This window comes from Haliaeetus albicilla, chromosome 5, assembly GCF_947461875.1.
Source record: "Haliaeetus albicilla chromosome 5, bHalAlb1.1, whole genome shotgun sequence".
NCBI classification, from domain to species: domain Eukaryota; kingdom Metazoa; phylum Chordata; class Aves; order Accipitriformes; family Accipitridae; genus Haliaeetus; species Haliaeetus albicilla.
Window position 1 is genome coordinate 3891098 of NC_091487.1, and position 17800 is coordinate 3908897.

A 17800-nucleotide genomic window follows, 5' to 3' on the forward strand; every position below is an offset into this window, starting at 1 on the left:
GCGGTGCCCTTGAGACCCAACCCCTGCCCACTCCGAGCATGGGGCAGAAGGGATGGACACCCCATCACGGCCATCCTGCAAGCTGCTGCGGACGGCGTGGGGTCAGGTCCTGTGGGTACCTGCCCTGGGCCTGCACCAGGAGCACGGCTGTATTTTTAGCGATGGAAGCACCAGGCGGAAGAGCCACCCTACGCAATGAGGAAACCCATCCTGCCCAGCTGCCACCCCTTATCTCACATCCCAGCTCCATCCTGCCCCTGTACCCTCCCTTCCCCAGCGCAGCTCCTCCGCCACCTCCAGCTGTGCCAATACGGCACCGACGGCTTCCCGTCCCACCCCCAGACCAACGTCTGTCTGTCTGTCTCCAGATTCCCCCCCCCCCCACGTTGCTCCCCACCACCGTGCTTCAGCCACCACTCCTGCCCCAAATCGGCAGGCAGCAAGGGCGTCGTGTGGGCTCGGGGAACTGGTTTGGGTCTGGGCAGGGGGACCCGCTGTCCATCGCGGACCACCCCAGGCAATGCTGAGCCCATGGGACCCTTCTCCCATCCCCGCAGGCAGTGCCAAGGGCACGGGCATCACAGCCCCAGGGTACCAGGATGGTTTGCATAACCCTTGTAAAATTGGATGCCCCTCAGGGTGGGCTGAGGTCTGGCCGTCTGCCTGCCTGAGGTGATTCAAGAAAGCCTTGGCAGGAGATCAGCCTCACCTAGCAACTCCGGGCAAACAGCCCCGGCTGCGGCTTCGACATTGCCGGCAAGGCCCCGCGGCAGGGGAGGGTGCCCCATGGCAGGGACCACGGCCAAGCCGTGCTGGAGAGGAACCTGCCCTGCCGGGTGGCGGCAGGGAAAGCATCTCTGCTGGGCTGAACCACCAGATGGGATGGAGTGACTGGTTCCCACCGTCCTCCAGCCCTGCCAGACCCCCTGTCCCCGCACCAGGCACCAATGAGCCCAAGAGACACAAGCCAGCTCACCACGTCTACGTCCTGCTTCGCATCCTGGCCGCGCTGCCAGGAATCACTGGCACGGCAGCTGCCTGCACACAGGCAGATGTGTCCTTCCCATGCCCTCGCTCCTGCTTTGCATCATCTCCCTCCTGGGGGCAATGTCCTCTCCCGCCTCCTCCCTGCTCCAGCCTTCTCTTCTGCCGTCTTGCAGCTGGATCCCTATGACAGAGCCAGCAAAGAGCCTGGCCATGGAGCGAGGCTTACCAGGAGGGACCGTGACCATCAGTGGTCCATGCCTGGGAACGGGGTCATCAGCGCTCCAGGATGGGCTGGGAACAGCCGATTCGGAAAATTCACCTTCTACCGCAAGGACTTGGCCTTTCGCTGTCTTCATTTTGCTCAAAGGGCTGAAAAGCTGGGAGAAATGCCATGATTGCTTCCCGACGCCCCATGGTTTGGAGAGCACCCAGTAGAGACGTCAGTGGGAGCAGGTGGGAGCGTGCCGGCTCCTGAGTCAGCAGGCACCGAACACCCCAGGGCAGCAGACGGCATGGGAACCTCCGTCCTGCAGCCGGGTCCCTGGGGCTTTCATGCTCTCCAATCCACCACCCCTTGGCCCAGCCACGCAGCAGACACTTCTGTAACCCTTCCTCTAAAAGCTCTTTAAACATGGAAAACACAACGTGCACCCTTAATGTTCCCTCGCACTGCTGCTGCAAGCCTTCCTCCCTCCTAACCGATGATGATGGCTCTGCAGGACTCATCAAGGATGGCAAAAGACCAGACAGACCACAGCGCATGGAGAATTTCCTTTTGTTTCAGACAATAATTTAAATTGTTTTGCTCTCCAGGACAAGCACATAATCCTTTTGTGTGTGTGTGTGTGTGTGTGTATCATCATTTTATCTTCTGATCAACCACTGACATTTAAACACCCCCTGAAAGGTTCCCAAAGTACACGAAGTCCATGCAACTGTGCACCTTTAGCATAGTGCTGAAGTAAAGTACCGTCACAAGAAGAGTTTGGTCTGAAGCCATAAATAGTCAATACCGCATCTGCCAGGAAATTAATCAGTTCTTCAGCTCGGCGTGCACCTCGCTAGCATCACCTAGGGAGATAGAGATAGATCTATGGTTTACTCAGACAGACACCTCTTTTAGTGTAAACTGTTGAAAAAGGAGCTGATAGCATCAGTGTTCACTGTGATTTTGCCTCACTTTAGCATCAGTATGTGCTGACACACAGAGAAGCAGTAGACATGTACACCGTCCCCCTGGTGATGGCTGGCTGCCTTCTGCATCTTTGCTGAGCGATGTGTGCAGGATGGCATCCCGCTCCTCAAGCCCGGTAGGATGTACTCTGTTCCTCGCAGCTGCCCCCCAGGTCCAGAGCTCTCCTTCCTCCGACTCGCTTCTCACTCAAGGCCATAAACACCCACTGAACATTTCTTTCTGCATCGGTCTGTCCCCAGAGCCGTAGCTGTTAAAAACAACCTAATGCAAGAGTCTGCATCTGTGGGATGCAGACCACAATCAAACTGTCCCCAATATCCCTCACGTTTTCTCCCTGTCTGTACATATCCTGGCACACAGATGCCTCAATAGATTTCCCTAAGTGCCTGCTTGTGCTATGCAATAAAAAAGACATTTTTGTATTTAAAAAAACCCAAAACAACAACAAACTCAAAGCCAGGCCCACGCATCCTGATGTGGTCCAGGACCCTGACCCACACCCATGCTCACAGTCACCAGCTCCAGCAAACACAGCTGCCGACCCAGTTTGACACTAGCAGCGGTGGGACACGGACAAGCACGTCCCTTCCCCGTGCCACTGCAGGAGCCTGTGCTGGCAGCTGCAGGGACCTGCTGGCTGGGCTCGGCTTGGGGCTCCTGGCACCCCCAAACCCATCTGGGAGGCTCAGGCTGGTGGATCCCGCTGTTGATGTGGGGGCTGAAGCCTGTAGAGCTGGGACTCCCCTACCCTCCAGGTTTGCTACAGCCCCTACCCCTGGGAGCAAACAGCCCCTCAGCCACCAGCGTCCCCCCCAGGACCCCACCGGACAGCCGTTCCCGACCCGCCATCGCTTTGGTGGCAATGCTCCAGCATCAATTAAGCAGCACTTGGAGAGGCAGCAATTTTTAAAGCCATAACCAAGATGTGGCACTGACCCCTAGTGACAAGCTCCTGCCCCGATGCTGCACGGCGAAGGGCTGCGATCGAAAAAGGACACGTGGTCAAGAAGAGCGGGGACATGGGAACGCTCCTCTATCTTGCACAAACCCTGCAGAAGGAAAGGATCCTTCTGCCACAGGGGTCCGTGGGCTGAGGGAGCATTCCCGTAGGGATGCATCCATCCCAGCCACCCTGGCCCAGGACACCAGCCCCTCCGCTCACCACGGTGCGCCCAAGACAGATGCAGATTGACTGTACTTGAGATAGAATTTATTTCAGACATCAATGACAAGCCCAAATATCGCACTTCACCTGCACCAAGTGGGAGAGCGATGCTGTAACGGCAGCAGTGGCGTCATTAAGGACAGGGTGGGAAACGACCAACGTACAGCTCGTAGAGCCCAGCAGTGTAACGACCTTATACAGAAGAGGAATGACGGGAACTCATGGAGGATCTGTTTGTGCCCTGACCTACTCCTTCCCTTGGGAATGCTCAGCTGCATGGCAGCCTCTGATCTGCATGCTACATTACTTTAAATACATACATTTTGGCTCTAAGCCTGTCATTAAGTCCAAAAATGGTCTGTTTCAATTAAGGGCTTCAAGGAGAGCCCAGGACTAATGGTCTATTTCTGGACATTTCAAAATACTCCCAACCATGTGGGCTGCTTGCAGGACAAGCAATACAGACTTTACAACGCTCTCAGCAGTTCCTTACCGTCAATTTTTCCCCTTCCCAGTAACTTCAGAGCCATAAGGAGGAGGAGGAGGATCCAACCCTTCTGGCACCTCTCAGCGGTGCTGTGGAAGGGAGCAGATGCTTATTGAAGGGGGTGGGAAGATGATCATGGCATGGGTGGGATTAGACAAAGCTTCCCTCCAAACACATGGCCCTCCCCAGTCCACATCCCACGCTGGTCTGCAGGCTCAGGTCCTCCAGCCAGGAACGACAGACTTTTTGCTGTCCCCAGGAGATGGGCAGAGGCTGGAAAGCCACTTCCCCGGGTCCTGCGTCTCCCCATCTAGCTATGGATGTGAAGCAGCTCCATCCCACCTCAGAAGGGTCTGTCTCCAGCACTGCCGGCCTTGCCCTTCATCTCCCTCCCCTCATTTCCAAAGCGCTGGGCTTTCTCCAGACCTCACTCCCTGCACCGTCCCCAGCTCAGGAGGCACCAACCTTGCTGCTGTCACTGACAGCAAAGAAAAATTGAGGCTGAAAATAACCCCTCAGGCTTGTACCCAAGAAAATGCCAGCACTAAGCAAAGCCACCTTCCGACCTGCCTGCCCTTGGGATTTTCTGGGAGATTTTTGTCCCAGCTATTCACGGCTGTTGTGATGACCTGAGCTCTGGCCTTTGTAATAAAACTGCTTTAACCAGATATTTCTCTTAGTCCCGAGGATGAACACGCTCATGAATTCAGTTCACGAATCAGGTGTAAACACAAGTGGGTGCCAGTTTAAGCAGCCCTGTAATGGGTGGCACACTTGCCCTCCCAGCTCCACATGGTTACAGTGCAGATATAATCACTTTTTGAGAGCAGGGCTTGCCGACATGCACCAGTAGAGCAGCTACTGCAACCGTAGGAACAGAAAATGCTTTATCCTGGAATCACTCACACCTTCTTGCTCAGGGGTGACCAAAGCGCCTGTGTGAGACATACAGAAACTATAGACCAGGGCTGCACTGACTTTTCCAGTATAACTCGTTGCACAGGCGAGCTTCCAGCATGTGGTGAGCTTACCCCATCTCTCCCCCAGCTATGGGGTGGGCTGAGCTCCCTCACAGCAACCTCCCTGCAGATCTGCTCTTGCCGCTTGCTGTGCAATGCAATCCTAGGAGCAGCCGGGGGGGCCAAGGTGTGGGGTGTACGGACATGTTTCTGGCATCAGAAATCACAGCCACCGCAGAATGACCAGCACACTGCAGCAGGGAACTCACACTGAGACTTAGGGGCTGTTTTATCCCTTCACCATTAATTTACTGCTTAAAGCACTTCACTCCTTGGTGTAAAGGCTCACAGAGGGCTGGGAAAGTGAGAAGGTTTTCTGGGCACCGTCCCACATCTTTCACTGCCCCTGGCAGGGGCATGCCCAGCTCTCAGAGCTCACTGTGTCTCTTGCCCTGCTTTTCCCTTGCCGCCAGCCTCGGGACTGTCCCCCGAAGGTCCCTCCCGGGGGACCCGACTTTCTCTGCCTTGGTGTCCTGGGACGGCTCCTCCTGGACCATGATGTCCCCTCCTGGATTTTCGGGTGGGTGCCGTGCCGGTGTGTCCCCACGGCGGTGGGAGGTGTGGAGAGGTAGCTCGGGCACGGCAGTCTCCATCATCTGAAGGAAGTCGTAAGCAGGGAGAGGGGGTTTCCAGTCCTCCTCAGACAAGGTACCTGAGAAGCAAATTCAGTCCCGTGTTAAAAAGTTAAGAGTTATGCAGCCCCACTCCACGGAAATTTCCCTTTCGAAGCAATTATGGCTTTTTTTGCCCTTTCCAGTGAATGCAAAATTAAAGATCTTTTCTTAAAGATCACCCTCTTTCCTCCAAAACTAATACCACCACCCAAATGAAACCAGTCAGGGGTGCATTAGTATTTACTGGAGCTGGCCAAGGCTCTGCTCCCCGAAGGCTATGGGGGTCCTCTGTCCTCAGACACCCCCACTGCAAAGGTCACACTCGGGTTCTGTCCACCAGTGGGTGGATGTTTCACTCGGGTCTCAGATAACTGTGTTAATGACTGTGCATTACTGAGATGCCATTAGGAGTGAGGGGAGACTCCTGTCCATACCAGGAGGAAGCGGTCCCATTAGGTGACCTTTTTATGCTTTTAAGACTGATCACACGGTTTGTAGCATTTAAAAGCCTGAGGAAGGAGGCTGTGATGGCTGGCACAGCCCTTGGCTGTGCGGTGAGCTGCTCAGCCATCAGCTCACCCCTCTGACACCCCTGAAAACTAAGGTCCCTTCCTAGAGACCTACATGACAGCCAGGTGCCTTTAGCAGTGGAAATGGAAAGAGGTGTGGGAGGACAGCTGGCTTACAGGGTTCTTCCAGCGATTACTGGGTCAGAAATGGTGTCTTCAGCTCTGGCGAGAGCCTACACATCCTACCCTGCCACGCTTTTGGAAACACTTGCTTTGAAAGGCTCATTTTAAAATTCACAAGCATCAAGTGGAGTCAACCCCACTGCCTTTCCGGAGCCTGAAGCAGGCTGGCAGCCAGCAGTTCCCAGGATCCCTGGCTACACATAAGACATGAGGAAGGCACATCTGTGCTGCCTTCCTCCAAAGCTTCAGCAGGCTGATCAAGGCAGGAGGGATGCAGTGAAAAGCTTCACAATACAAGCCAACCCTTTATGTCTCAAAGACCACAGCAAAGCACCAGCTTCCTTATCCTCTCCCATCCAAAAAAATGCTGGAAGGTGCCTAAAGAGCAGCTATTTCTTATGCTGACAGCTGGGAGTCAGGAGATTTTCTATTAGCAAGCTGTGTTTCAGAAGGTTTGTTTGCAGCAACTGGAGAGCACAGCCAGGTTTGGGGATTATGATGGGGAAGGGATGTCGATCCAGAACTATTCTTGCTTGGCTCTGAACATTAAACAGTCCCGAAGCACACTCGTGAATGCGGGTATTCTCTTCTGGCCGGACTATTTGTACTTCTCCAGCTCACGCTAGCATAGCCAGTTTTTCCATCATTAAATTCCAGGGGAGACAATTTATTGCACGTAGCATCTTCTCATAAACAGACCGGAGCTAACAGTGCATGCTTAGGAACATTACAGAAGTGTGTCCACTTACTGCTGGGAATCTCCAGTCCTGCTTTTAGCTTCTCCAGCCAAGACAAGATGTTCATTTCAGTGATGGACTGCTCTGATGGGAACTTGAATACCTGACCCCCGGCGTGAAGCTTCACCCAGATGAGAACAGGCAGCGAAGGCATGGTGGCAAAGTATGCCTTCAGGACGCCGTGTCCCACTGGAGTCTTCCTCCTGTTGGGAAAAGGAGATTCAACTCGCTCACCAGCGGTCTGGCAGCACAACAGGACTGAGAGCAAAGCAAGCGCCAAAGCCCTCAGGCCACATCCAGCAAAGCACACACTTTTGCCTATGGGATGGCTGTAGAAGCTCATCACATATTATTTATAAGCTCAATGCCTTAAGCAAGCCATTAGAGTCCAATGGAGAGCGAGCAGACAGCAGATTAGATGAGTAAAGAAATCCTCGAGCAGGAGGAGCTGGGGCAAATGCTGCAGGAGGGTGTGAAATGTTCTCCACCGTAAGTTTTTAAGACAGGAGCAGGACAGGTCCTGCAGCCCCGCTGCTTGCAGGGAGAGCTACCAGCTCCCTCCAGCCCAGTGGCTGCCACTGCCCCGTGGCTGCGGCAAGTCCACAGGGGGTGGAAAGGCAGGGGCTGATACAGAGGGCTGTGCTCAGGTGGTCCAGCCACTGGGCAGCTGCTGGGGGCTTCCCCAAAGCCCAAGGAGCTGGGATGGCAACTTCCCCAAGCGACACAGAGAGAGCCAAAAGAGGATATCGAGATGGAGGGACAGGAAGCCCGCAAAGATGCTGAGTGCTTCTGGCACTATTTTCAGGCTAAGAGTGATGCTCGAGGTCTGAGCTGGCTCTCCCATGGAAATGAGGACCTCTTTCTAGGACTATGCTTCTGTTTCTGAGCCAATGGTTGTATTCTGCCCTCTTTTGTGGCCGTGCTCTTTTGCTCTGACAAAGTACAGCTCGCTCTTTCTCAGGAAGGGAGAGCAAAGGCAGATGTGTAGGTGGGGAAGTTCCAGGGGTTCTCGTTTCTTGTGCATTACTGGCAAACAAATTGTCTTCTCTTTGAAAACATGTGTATTCCCCGTTAGCTAAACTTCAGCCCACGCTGCGAGGTGCTTCTCAGACTTCAAAGCACGTTATGATTAAGGCAGTGAGGTGTCTCTGGGCTTGGGCAAAACAAAGAGGCTAAAAATTGAAAACGCAACCAGGGAGGGGAGGATTAGGAAAAAATCCCCTCTCCTATAACCTTCTATTTCTTAGCTCCTGGATTCATTTTGCTTCTTGAATATTTTTTAAGTTTGCCTTACGGGGCTTTTTCTGGCTGTCCCTTCTTCTGAAAACTTTCTTTCCCCCAGTCAACAATTGGTAATCGCCCTGCTGATCTTCCCTCTAATTGCTGATGGAATAAACAAGTCAAGATACTCCAGGAGGGCAAATTTACTTTTTTCCCCCACAAGTGACGGAAATACAAATAACACCAGAGCCAGGGTCAAGTTACTATGCGATATCTTTGAGAACATTTTACTGTACTGAAAATTATTTCTGCAATCAATTAAACATTTACTAATTTTACTTTGTTATGCAATTTTGCAGCTGCCCAGAACACATACTGAATCATTGCTAAATGATTTGACCTCCCAACTCATGATGATTTCAGACCGAATAATCACATTACCAGCTAGATAGTGTTTTCAGTAATTGCAGATTCAGTATTTTCCTTGCACTGAAATGCTAAGAGCAAGCTAACGGAAAGAAGAAAAGAGGTTTTTACACACTCACAAGTTCAACCAGCAAGCCACAAATGCTTGCTGGGGTCTTCCTTTTGCCAGCTTCAGCATTTCTTTGCTTTCCATTTGACCTATGTCACCATCGCTGAATAAGATGAGGAAGGGCTTTCTAAGTTGCAAGTAGCAGGGCAGATTTTGCACGGTGATTTCTGGCTGCGAGACATCAAAACAACAAGTTGGGGTTTATAGGGAGGGGAGAATAAGACAAAATTAGACTTTCTGTCCTTACGCGAGGGGTGCAGGGGCTAAAGCAAGGCTGTAGTGTCCATGTTGAATGCAAGCAGCTCGAAAACAAGTGTGGGTGCTGGGATCTTGGTGCACGTTGGAGATGTCTACGCCCAACCCTGCCCATGGCAAGCCAAGTCTGTATGAGCAGCTGTGTGCTCTGAGATGAAGGGGTGTGAGCAGAGAAGGCAGAAGCAAGGTCAGCTCAGCCCAGCTCCATGTGTTATGGCTATAACCAGTCTCTGAAAGGCATGTGCAAGAGGCAGGGACCAGACCCTGCGAGAGGCCAAGCCACCACAGCAGCGGGTCTGTGACTACGAGCACAAGCCAGGCCATCGACTCCCAGGGTCTTCTCCCACGAGACCACACCGCAAACAGCAGATTTCTGTCCAGACTGTCTGATCCAAGCCATAAAATCTAAAAACAAATGTAACTCAGCATGATAGAAATAATGAGCAAACATATTTATTTTGCACAGCTCCACGCTATAATCAGTTCTGCAAATTACTGCAATGGAAAAAGGACACTATATTTTTTTTTTACTTACAAAAATGTCCAGCAGTTCATATCTGATCATCTGCACCATGTCCTGCACGCTCTGTTTGGACAAAGCGATGCCTTCCACGCTCCGACCTCCGCTCCTGGCAAGGAGGAGGGCAGGGGGAGACACTGCATATTTACGGGATCTGAAAAAGAGGGATGGAAACAAGAACCAGCCAGGGGATTTGACACACACCAGATCTGCTGTACGCAGAGCTGGCATCCTCCCAGTGAAAAGTGGGGACAGGGATGTAGAGGCACAGGCACCTGCAGGAGGAAAGGGTCATGTTGCCCATTGCCCAGTCTCCAGCCCCTGCACAGTCCTGGTTTGATGGGGAGAGATGGGGCTGATGTGTTCCCTCGTCCCCTTCTGAAACAAGCCCTTACCCAGCTCGCACCAGATGCTAAATATACACACACACACACACAAACGGCACTTTCTTCTGCAAAAAAAAAGACATCGGCAGCTAAATAGGGCAAATCCAAAACACCACCATCTAAACTATTTGCTGGCACTTCTCTTTCATTTTGACACCTAAGGTTAGGTGCTGCAAATACACACCCAGTGCTTTACTCTGCCTCCCAAGCCAAGGCAAACAGAAGGTCTTAGACTCCATCTGAGGGACAGCAACCTACACAAAATAAGCTCCAGGAGATCTAATTTTTGACTTGGTGAACATGGGCAATTTTGCTGAAGTCCAGCTCTGCATTAGAGCAACACACACAGACTGCACAGATATACTCTTGGTGGAGAAACCAGCTCATCCTTTGTTCCCTAATGTTCTTCTGGTTAAGAAGGGTTCTTCTGGTTCAAGGGTATTTAAAGAAAAGCTGAGAAGATGGAAAGAGCAAAAATAGGAGAAGTCTGAGCAATGAAAGGGCAGGGGGTACATCAAGATGGGAGAGCAATATTCTGGAAGTTTGAGGAACTTCAGTCCTGAAGGCTCCAGATGTCAGTGCCCAGAGGAAGGGTGTGACAGAGGAAGTCAGCTGCCTCAACAGTTTTTTGGGGGACATCTGTAGTCTATTTTTCAAAGGCTGCTGGTAATTATTCAAAGGCTGTGACCTCAGAATTGCTGGGGAAGTGAGCAAGGTGTAAGGACGTTTTGGATTGAGGAGGTGGGGGGCGTGGAAAGCGTTTGATTTCCTTTTCAAAAGTAATCTGGTCCATCTGTTTTTTTCTCCATATGAGGAAGATGCAACACAGACTCAGCCTACTGCAAAGGCAGCTCAGAGAAAAGTCATGTTACAACCAATTGCACCTCCCTCCATGGTTTGCTCAGGCAAGTTCAGTTTGGACACTTATATTAGCAGTTCTGAATGGGATGGAGATTTGTTCAAATTTGCTTTAAAAATCTCAGTGTTTGGTGTTTTAGGTCATCAGTGACAAAGCAGGTGGAGGGAACTGCAGGTAACACATTTCCATGATGTTCAGCTCGTATGTAGGCCTCTCACTTCCTCCACCACAGCACTTACCCATCTGGAAATAATACACCCACTGCAAATTTCTAAGGGGCACCCAAGATCTGCACTGATGCCTTGATAAAGAGCAGCAGTAATGAATGACCTTGGACTTCCCTGAGGCCTTCAAATGTTGTGAGTCAAACTGTTCTTGGATTTAACCAAGGCATTTCAGTTTCTTTTTGCAGTATCCTCTGCTTTTTAAAATTTCTCATTGTAAATCCAGCCCTGAGCTAAGCTTTCCCCTTTCTGCCCAGAATCCCGAGCTCAACCAGTCAAAGAAGTTGAGTTTCCCACTTCTGGTCACGGCTGGGAATCCTCTGATCTATTAGGAAGGTCCTTAACTTTCCTCTCTGTTGTTTTTCAAATTAACCTGTATTTGCAATCAATTAAGAATGGTAAAAGCCTAGAAATTTTTTAAATTGAGGGATTTTGAACTTCTCAGACTTCCACAGGTCTTAAAGAGACTCTGCCTTGATGACTTCTCAGAGGAGGTAAGGACTCCTGCTCCCTATGTCTAAATACATCAACTTGTTCAGCAGCCTTTGATAAGGAAGTTTATTACATAGTTCCAGAAAACCAACAAATTCCCCACCTAACAGCTAGAGTCTACCCTGAAATCATTTCTCATCTTATTGGTACCAAGTGGTTGTATTGTTGCTTACCACAGCTTTCTATTGATACAGCAGGGGCATTCGATGGGTAATATGAGACTTGCATTTAAATCAAAAACATCTGCAAACAAATACTTGGCAGGAATCTATGACATCTAAGCATTTGAGAAATAAATAATTACTTCATTCAAAGCATTTCTTCCTTAACGCTTTTTTTTTTCATTAGTTACCAACCGAGCATGTGCTTGCTGAGCAAACAGTTTTGCTAACAACATTCTTTGTGTATTTTGTATACCTTTTTCTCTGGGAAGAGGGGACTCGGCTTTCTGTGACCTGGGAGCCACAAACATTTCCTCCTTGAGCGTTTAGCAGAAGAATAGCTTTTCTTCTCTTAAGAAGGGAAGTGAGCCTGGCTCTTGCATAAGAAATTCCTGTAAGTGTTTACTTTCTACTTACAGTTGCAAAGATGACCAGCTACAGTAGCTTCACCCACAAATCACAGCCAAATTCCAAACTTGGCAGAATGAATATCTATATAAACTGTATTAACTATTCCAACTAAACAGGAGCACGCTGCAGACTGTGGCTGGAGCAGAAGGATAGAGGTGTATTCTTCCATGTCATTGCTGAGAAAACACAGGCTTTTTCTACTGGTATCTTGTTTTGTGAGATCACCCTGCCCTCCTTTGCTTTTTTTAACTTCTATCAGCACAGTTTGGTTAATAGAGACGTACTAGCAAGATATTTGCATTTTTATTCTCCGTGCATACCACAAAAATGCCCGTGTCTCGTCAGACGCACTAGAGATGCATTGCATCTGTAAGAAACTAATGAAAATAATTCACTGTTGCATTACTGGCTGTTAAACCCACACCTGGAAAACAGGCCAAGGACCTTCTGGGATTTTTATCTCTGCCTTGATAGCTAATTCCTGATGGAAATGAGATGCCAGGACAAGCTGAAGATTCCCCCTGGATCTAGCTGCATTTATAGGCACTGAAGTATCTCTCATGGTCTAATCCAAAGCACTTTGCCCCTTGCTGGAGTGAGTCTTAATGACACAGTTAAGTGCATGGACTGATACATGCTCAGATCCCATTAGCTCCAATTTGGCTTAAAGTTAGGGCTGCAATTGATGCTCTTAGTCAGTCAGGAACTGACCAAGAAAGCCTTGACTTCGCCTTTACCATATGAACAGGAGGAAAGCTGCTATATTTTTCCAGCACTCTTCCTCCAGAAAGAGGACGCACCTCCCCAGAGCTCTGTCTGGAAACGGTGGTAACGTTTTGCTCTTGCTGAGGGGAGGGAAACGGGTGAGCTCATCATTCAAGCAAAAAAAGATTAAGATTAACTGTTGAAAAGATAGAGGTAGGTTCTTCCCCATCCTTGGCAGTTGCAAACGTCTCACAGCCAGATGCGAGCGCCCACCGGGAAGCTGGATGAGACCAAAGGGGTTTAACACCTTTCCCAGCGCTGCAGAAAGGCCACCTGCTCCACACCAAGGCAGCTCCATGGAAAGACAGCATTTATTTCAGGTCTTTCAAACCATCTTCCAGCACCGAGACACAAAGCCCACTCCACCGCTACCCAAGAAAGCCTGCAAGTAGTCACAAGGAGCCTCTCTTTTGGCTGCTCTTGGCAACTGGGGGCAACCATCAGAGCAAGACTCACATTTAGAGCCCTGGCTTTGCAGCAATCCCCTTACGCTCCCCCTCCCCATCCCCACTGGCACTTTCCCAGCATCAGGCCAGGGAAGAGGACACAAGAAGCTGAAGGGACTGCAGAAAGAAGAAGACCAGTAGCAATTCATCACTTCTTCCTGATGGAAAGAGAAGGGCAGAATTGTTTTTTCTTCCTCACACACTGATCCTAGCTAGAGGATATAATTTTTCCAGCCTGTTTTTTCCTCCATAAAAGTTTGGTCCTGTTTGTATGAGGAACCCAACAGATGCATGGGGGCTGGCAGGGCTGGAGGACTGAAAATACCCAGAGTGAACTTAAACAGCAGGAAGGGAGATGACTGTTCATTTCAACAGGGCTAAATAAGTTGCCCATGGAGACAAGCTGCAAATCAGTGGCAGAGCCAGGGCTACATCTCCCTTTGGCCGAGTCCTGACCAATCTCCCTACAGGACTAAATCACTCGTAGCTGCTTAGAGCTGCTGATAAACACTCAGCCTGGCCAGTGACACTTGCTCTAGATATTGGCTTTCACTAAATGCAGATCAGTTTAAATTCTCACCAAATAAAAAGAGAACCAACTTACAAAGCCAAGGCATCATCTTCGAAATACATCCCCATTGTTACATGGCCACTTAAGATGTTTCCTGCCTCTTCGAAAGCTTCCCTGGCTGTAAGAAAGACAAAGATACAAAAAGACCAATTATAAGTCTAATTAGAAATCTTATAAGTCCCAGTGACCCTTTGGAAATGACTGATGGTGACTTAACTGAAGTAGTGCTAAGTGCCCAGCAGATAAACCAACCTCTCCCACAAGTCCTTTTGGTTTTATCCAGTTCCTCAGAGCAGGCAGGGTCTGTTACAGGCATCCAGCTAAGATAGGGAAGGTCAAAAAGCTAAAATGCCTTGCAGACACAGCATGCTCCACCGCTTTGTGCAGCTGCAAAGAGAGGGCAGCACCTCTGCCAACACACTTCAGCATAAACCCATGTGCAGCAGCTGCGATGGTTCACCAGTTGCTCTACCGAGACGGCGAGGTCAGGTAGAGGATGGGGAGGAAAGGATGGGTTGGGGCTTTCTTGATCCACCACAGCTGCATCTATCTGTGTTGAGAGACTGATAGCAGAGCCCCAAAATGAAGCTGGTTCCAGAGCTGGTTTATGCCATCAGAAAATATCCTGGTTTAGGCAGCTGGATCCATGGGAGGGACAAGCTTTGTGAGAACATGCAAGCCATTGTGTGTGAGTTTGTAAAATACAGTTATAGATCAAAGATCAAAACCACTGCTGCCAAAGGTAGGGTGAAAATGGGGCAGATTTCAACACACACCCTCTCTCCCCCTTTGTATTGAGCAATCGAAAGCAACAAAAAAGGCTCTTCTGACTTAAAGACACTAAGGAATCACACTCTGGAGAAGTCAGGTTTTCCCAAGAATTGATTACATCTCAGATACAGCCATAATATATGTTGCTTTATAACTTAAATAAGATTTCATTCAGATACTATTTAGTGTTCCTCGTAACGTTCACCGTCATATCACAACTGGCCAGCCCAAGCTCTTGGGACCGGTGACTCAGACCTCAATAGACTGAGGCTGGCTCAAAACTGGCCACTTTTTGGTTCTTTGCCTCCTGCTTTCCAGCTACACTCAAAGCCGTATTTTCCATTGTGTTCCCCTGGAACCACAGGGACCGCAAACTTTCCTTTATACTATTTTCCTTTCCAAATGGAAGCTTAGATCCTTAAAGGAGTGGCTCATTGAGGGTTCAGACAGTGTAGGAAACAACACACATACAACAAAGCTGGTGACACAGCTTGGCTGGTTCATCTTGTCACAGAGAAACCACCGTTGGATGGGTTTGACGTTAGTTCCCAGCTGTTTGGTCACTTGATTTTATCAGTGTTGAGAGAAAAGCAACCCATAGGACCAGCTGATAAGGATCACCGAGAACTTCACCAACAAACCCTTTGTGAACTTGTCTGTGCCCCAGCTACCAGAGAAAAGGCCATGGGGCAGACCGTGAGCATGCCTTGTGCCATAAGGCACTAAAGGACACAGCCTGACATGGAAAGACCAGGCTCGCAACCAAACTTCCTCAGCAGAGCATTTCTACAGGCATTTAGCCTTAAACACCTGCTTGAGATGTAAGCTCATCTTCAAGTGGTGCCCTGCAGCATCCCTGGCTGCAGGAATTCTCTCCTACATCAGGACAACCTTCAGCAGAGTCCAGGCTTACTCCTTGCATCAGGGTTATTCCTGATGAGATCTTCCCTCCCTATCACACTTCCAAATTTTCCCATATTTTGGGGACTGTGCCAGACCCAGAGCCACGCACCAGCCTTCATTTCTCAACCGCTCACAGCAACCATCTCTTAGTGCTGTGCAAGAAACCCCCCACTACAGACACGAAGCCCTTCTAAAGAAGCCGTTTAAACATTTCCTAGAAAATTAGTCCCCCCTGAGAGCACTGTTTTAATTCCCCGCAGGGCCTGATCATGTGCTGCAGCAGATGCCTCCAGCTGGAATCCCAGCTGCTTTCCATGACAGCCACCGCGAATTGCACAAGCCCAACTTCACTGCAGGATTTGGGAACAAGAAGGAATAAAACTGCCAGATGAGGAAGGGTCTACAGCTCCTGCAGAGTTTTCGGAGGCAGGATCTGAGCATCACCCCTTATCCCTCTAGCAGAAGGCATCTCATGAAACCATGCTCTCCAGCAGCACCTGTAGCATCTTTGCATGCCTTCTTCACTTTGTTTACACTGGTGCTGGCAAGCCCTATGATGGTACCAGAGCTTTGCAGAACACAGGTGTATTTTTAAACATTTGCTGCACAGTTTAGGACAGAGTCTTACTTCCAAGTATGCTTCCCGTTTCTGCAGAGCCAACAAATTTGTCTCCTATAAGTTCTCCAAGTTTCCAGGAAAATGCTCATTCACTGCCCTAGTAACATGATTCACCTCTTTGTAATAAATTTTAATTAGGATTCTTCCGACAAGCCTCTTGTAGCTCAGACCCACTAAATGACTTCTTAACATAGTCCTGACACTAAGTGTTGGAAGAAGTCCAGGGCTTTATTTAACTGGACATCTCGTTGCTTTGTTTCAGTTAACTAGAAATGGCAATGATATGGCACGTTGCTCATTCAGGTTAGAGCAGGAATTCTTGCCATGAGAAAATCATTGGAAATTCCAGATAAGTCTGTGGGCAGATAAGAGCAGCAATGTGGTTTCCCTGACTCTGGCCTGGGTTTGATGTCACAACAGCTGGCTCCAGTTTTCTGCTCCCTCGGGTCATTCTGCATGATGCTCAAACACCCCGCAGGTTACAGGTGGTGAAAGCATCACGTATTTCATCTCCCTTGGCAGCTGCAACTGCATTACCCCAGACTGCGGATGCCATTCCAGATTGCAGACCGAGTGCGCCCCGAGGAAAGAGGCAAACTTGTGGGCTCCACACCGAGCCGTCTGGAAACCTCCAAGACTGTTGTTAGCACGGAAGCAAATTAACTTCTCCTATATAGGAAAGAGTCTTGAGCTCACACATCCAGCCAGACCCAGGCAGGTTCCTTCCACGAACCCCTCTCACCGTCCCCATGTTGCCCAAGGTCCTATCATGGGGCGAATCCAGGCTCCACTACTGCAGAGAGTGGAATTATCTGGAATAGAGGGGAGATTTTGCAGCTCCGCTGATGAAAAGCAGGGAGAAATGGGCTAAAGGTTTTTTGACATCAGTAAGATTTTCTGCTATATTTAACAGACTTAGACCCTCCAGAAGAAGGCAGGCATATTAGCTGTCAGCTGGCTTGGTGAACACAACCCAAGTGTTTTCTAGTTGGTTCCAGACATTTAATTTTGTTCTTACCTCTGTGCTCAGTGGATTCCCTCTGGACCTCCTCATGTAAGAAAGTAGCTTGGTTTGCATTTAACCAAAGTTTACAGGCACAAGGGAGCTTAAAAATGAAAAAATAGTCTGAAATTTTGATCTTAAGACAGATCAGAAAACTCTCCTTTTTTTAAATGCAGTAATTCCCAGGGGTCCTAGCTCTCCACTGTGGATTTGCCTGAAGTTCCCTTTCCACACTGACTTCATTCTCTCTCCTGTGTTAACATGTATGATTGTCACATGAAAAATCACTGTAGCTCTCGGGTCAATCTTCCCATCTTTCAGAAAGGCTGTGGAAAACCAGTGGATCCCGGACCACAGCTATGGCATGCAACTGGAATGATACTGGAGCAGCATCGGAGTGACTAACAGCACCCTATGCAGTGGGCAGGGGAGGGAGAGCATGACTGCTCCAAATTTCAGCCACTGGTCAGGACTATACGGACTGAGACTACAAAGTGAGACAAATTCAAACAAGTTCAGAACACTCCTTCCAGCAACTTTGCTTAGCATTTCTAGCTGATGTCCACTACTCTGGGGGCAGTGCCCACTTACTTAGAAGTCTATAAGTGGATTTCATTGAGTTATTCACATTCATTCCTTTTGATGTAAGAAATTTGTATTTTATCTTATTGCTGCTTTGCTTTTTTTTTTTTTAAAAAAGGATTTGGATTGTGTGTTGGTTGCGAGGACTGAGACTACCACATTTGCTGGAGGAGGAGTCAG

General features: G+C 49.3%; 1 protein-coding gene across 3 annotated transcripts in view; it reads right to left on the reverse strand.

Annotated features, from left to right (window-relative positions):
• Window positions 1-3370: 3370 nt before the first annotated feature.
• Window positions 3371-17800, reverse strand: part of TXNDC16 (thioredoxin domain containing 16) — a 39510-nt gene continuing 25080 nt past the window's right edge. For all 3 annotated transcript variants that reach the window (XM_069783081.1, XM_009928239.2, XM_069783082.1), the window contains 5 exons: window positions 13776-13860; window positions 9443-9581; window positions 8663-8823; window positions 6909-7099; window positions 3371-5505 (listed from right to left, as the gene is read on the reverse strand). In XM_069783081.1, coding sequence (XP_069639182.1) covers window positions 5222-5505; window positions 6909-7099; window positions 8663-8823; window positions 9443-9581; window positions 13776-13860 — 860 coding nt within the window. In that variant the 3' untranslated portion in view covers window positions 3371-5221. The remainder of the gene's footprint in view (window positions 5506-6908; window positions 7100-8662; window positions 8824-9442; window positions 9582-13775; window positions 13861-17800) is intronic.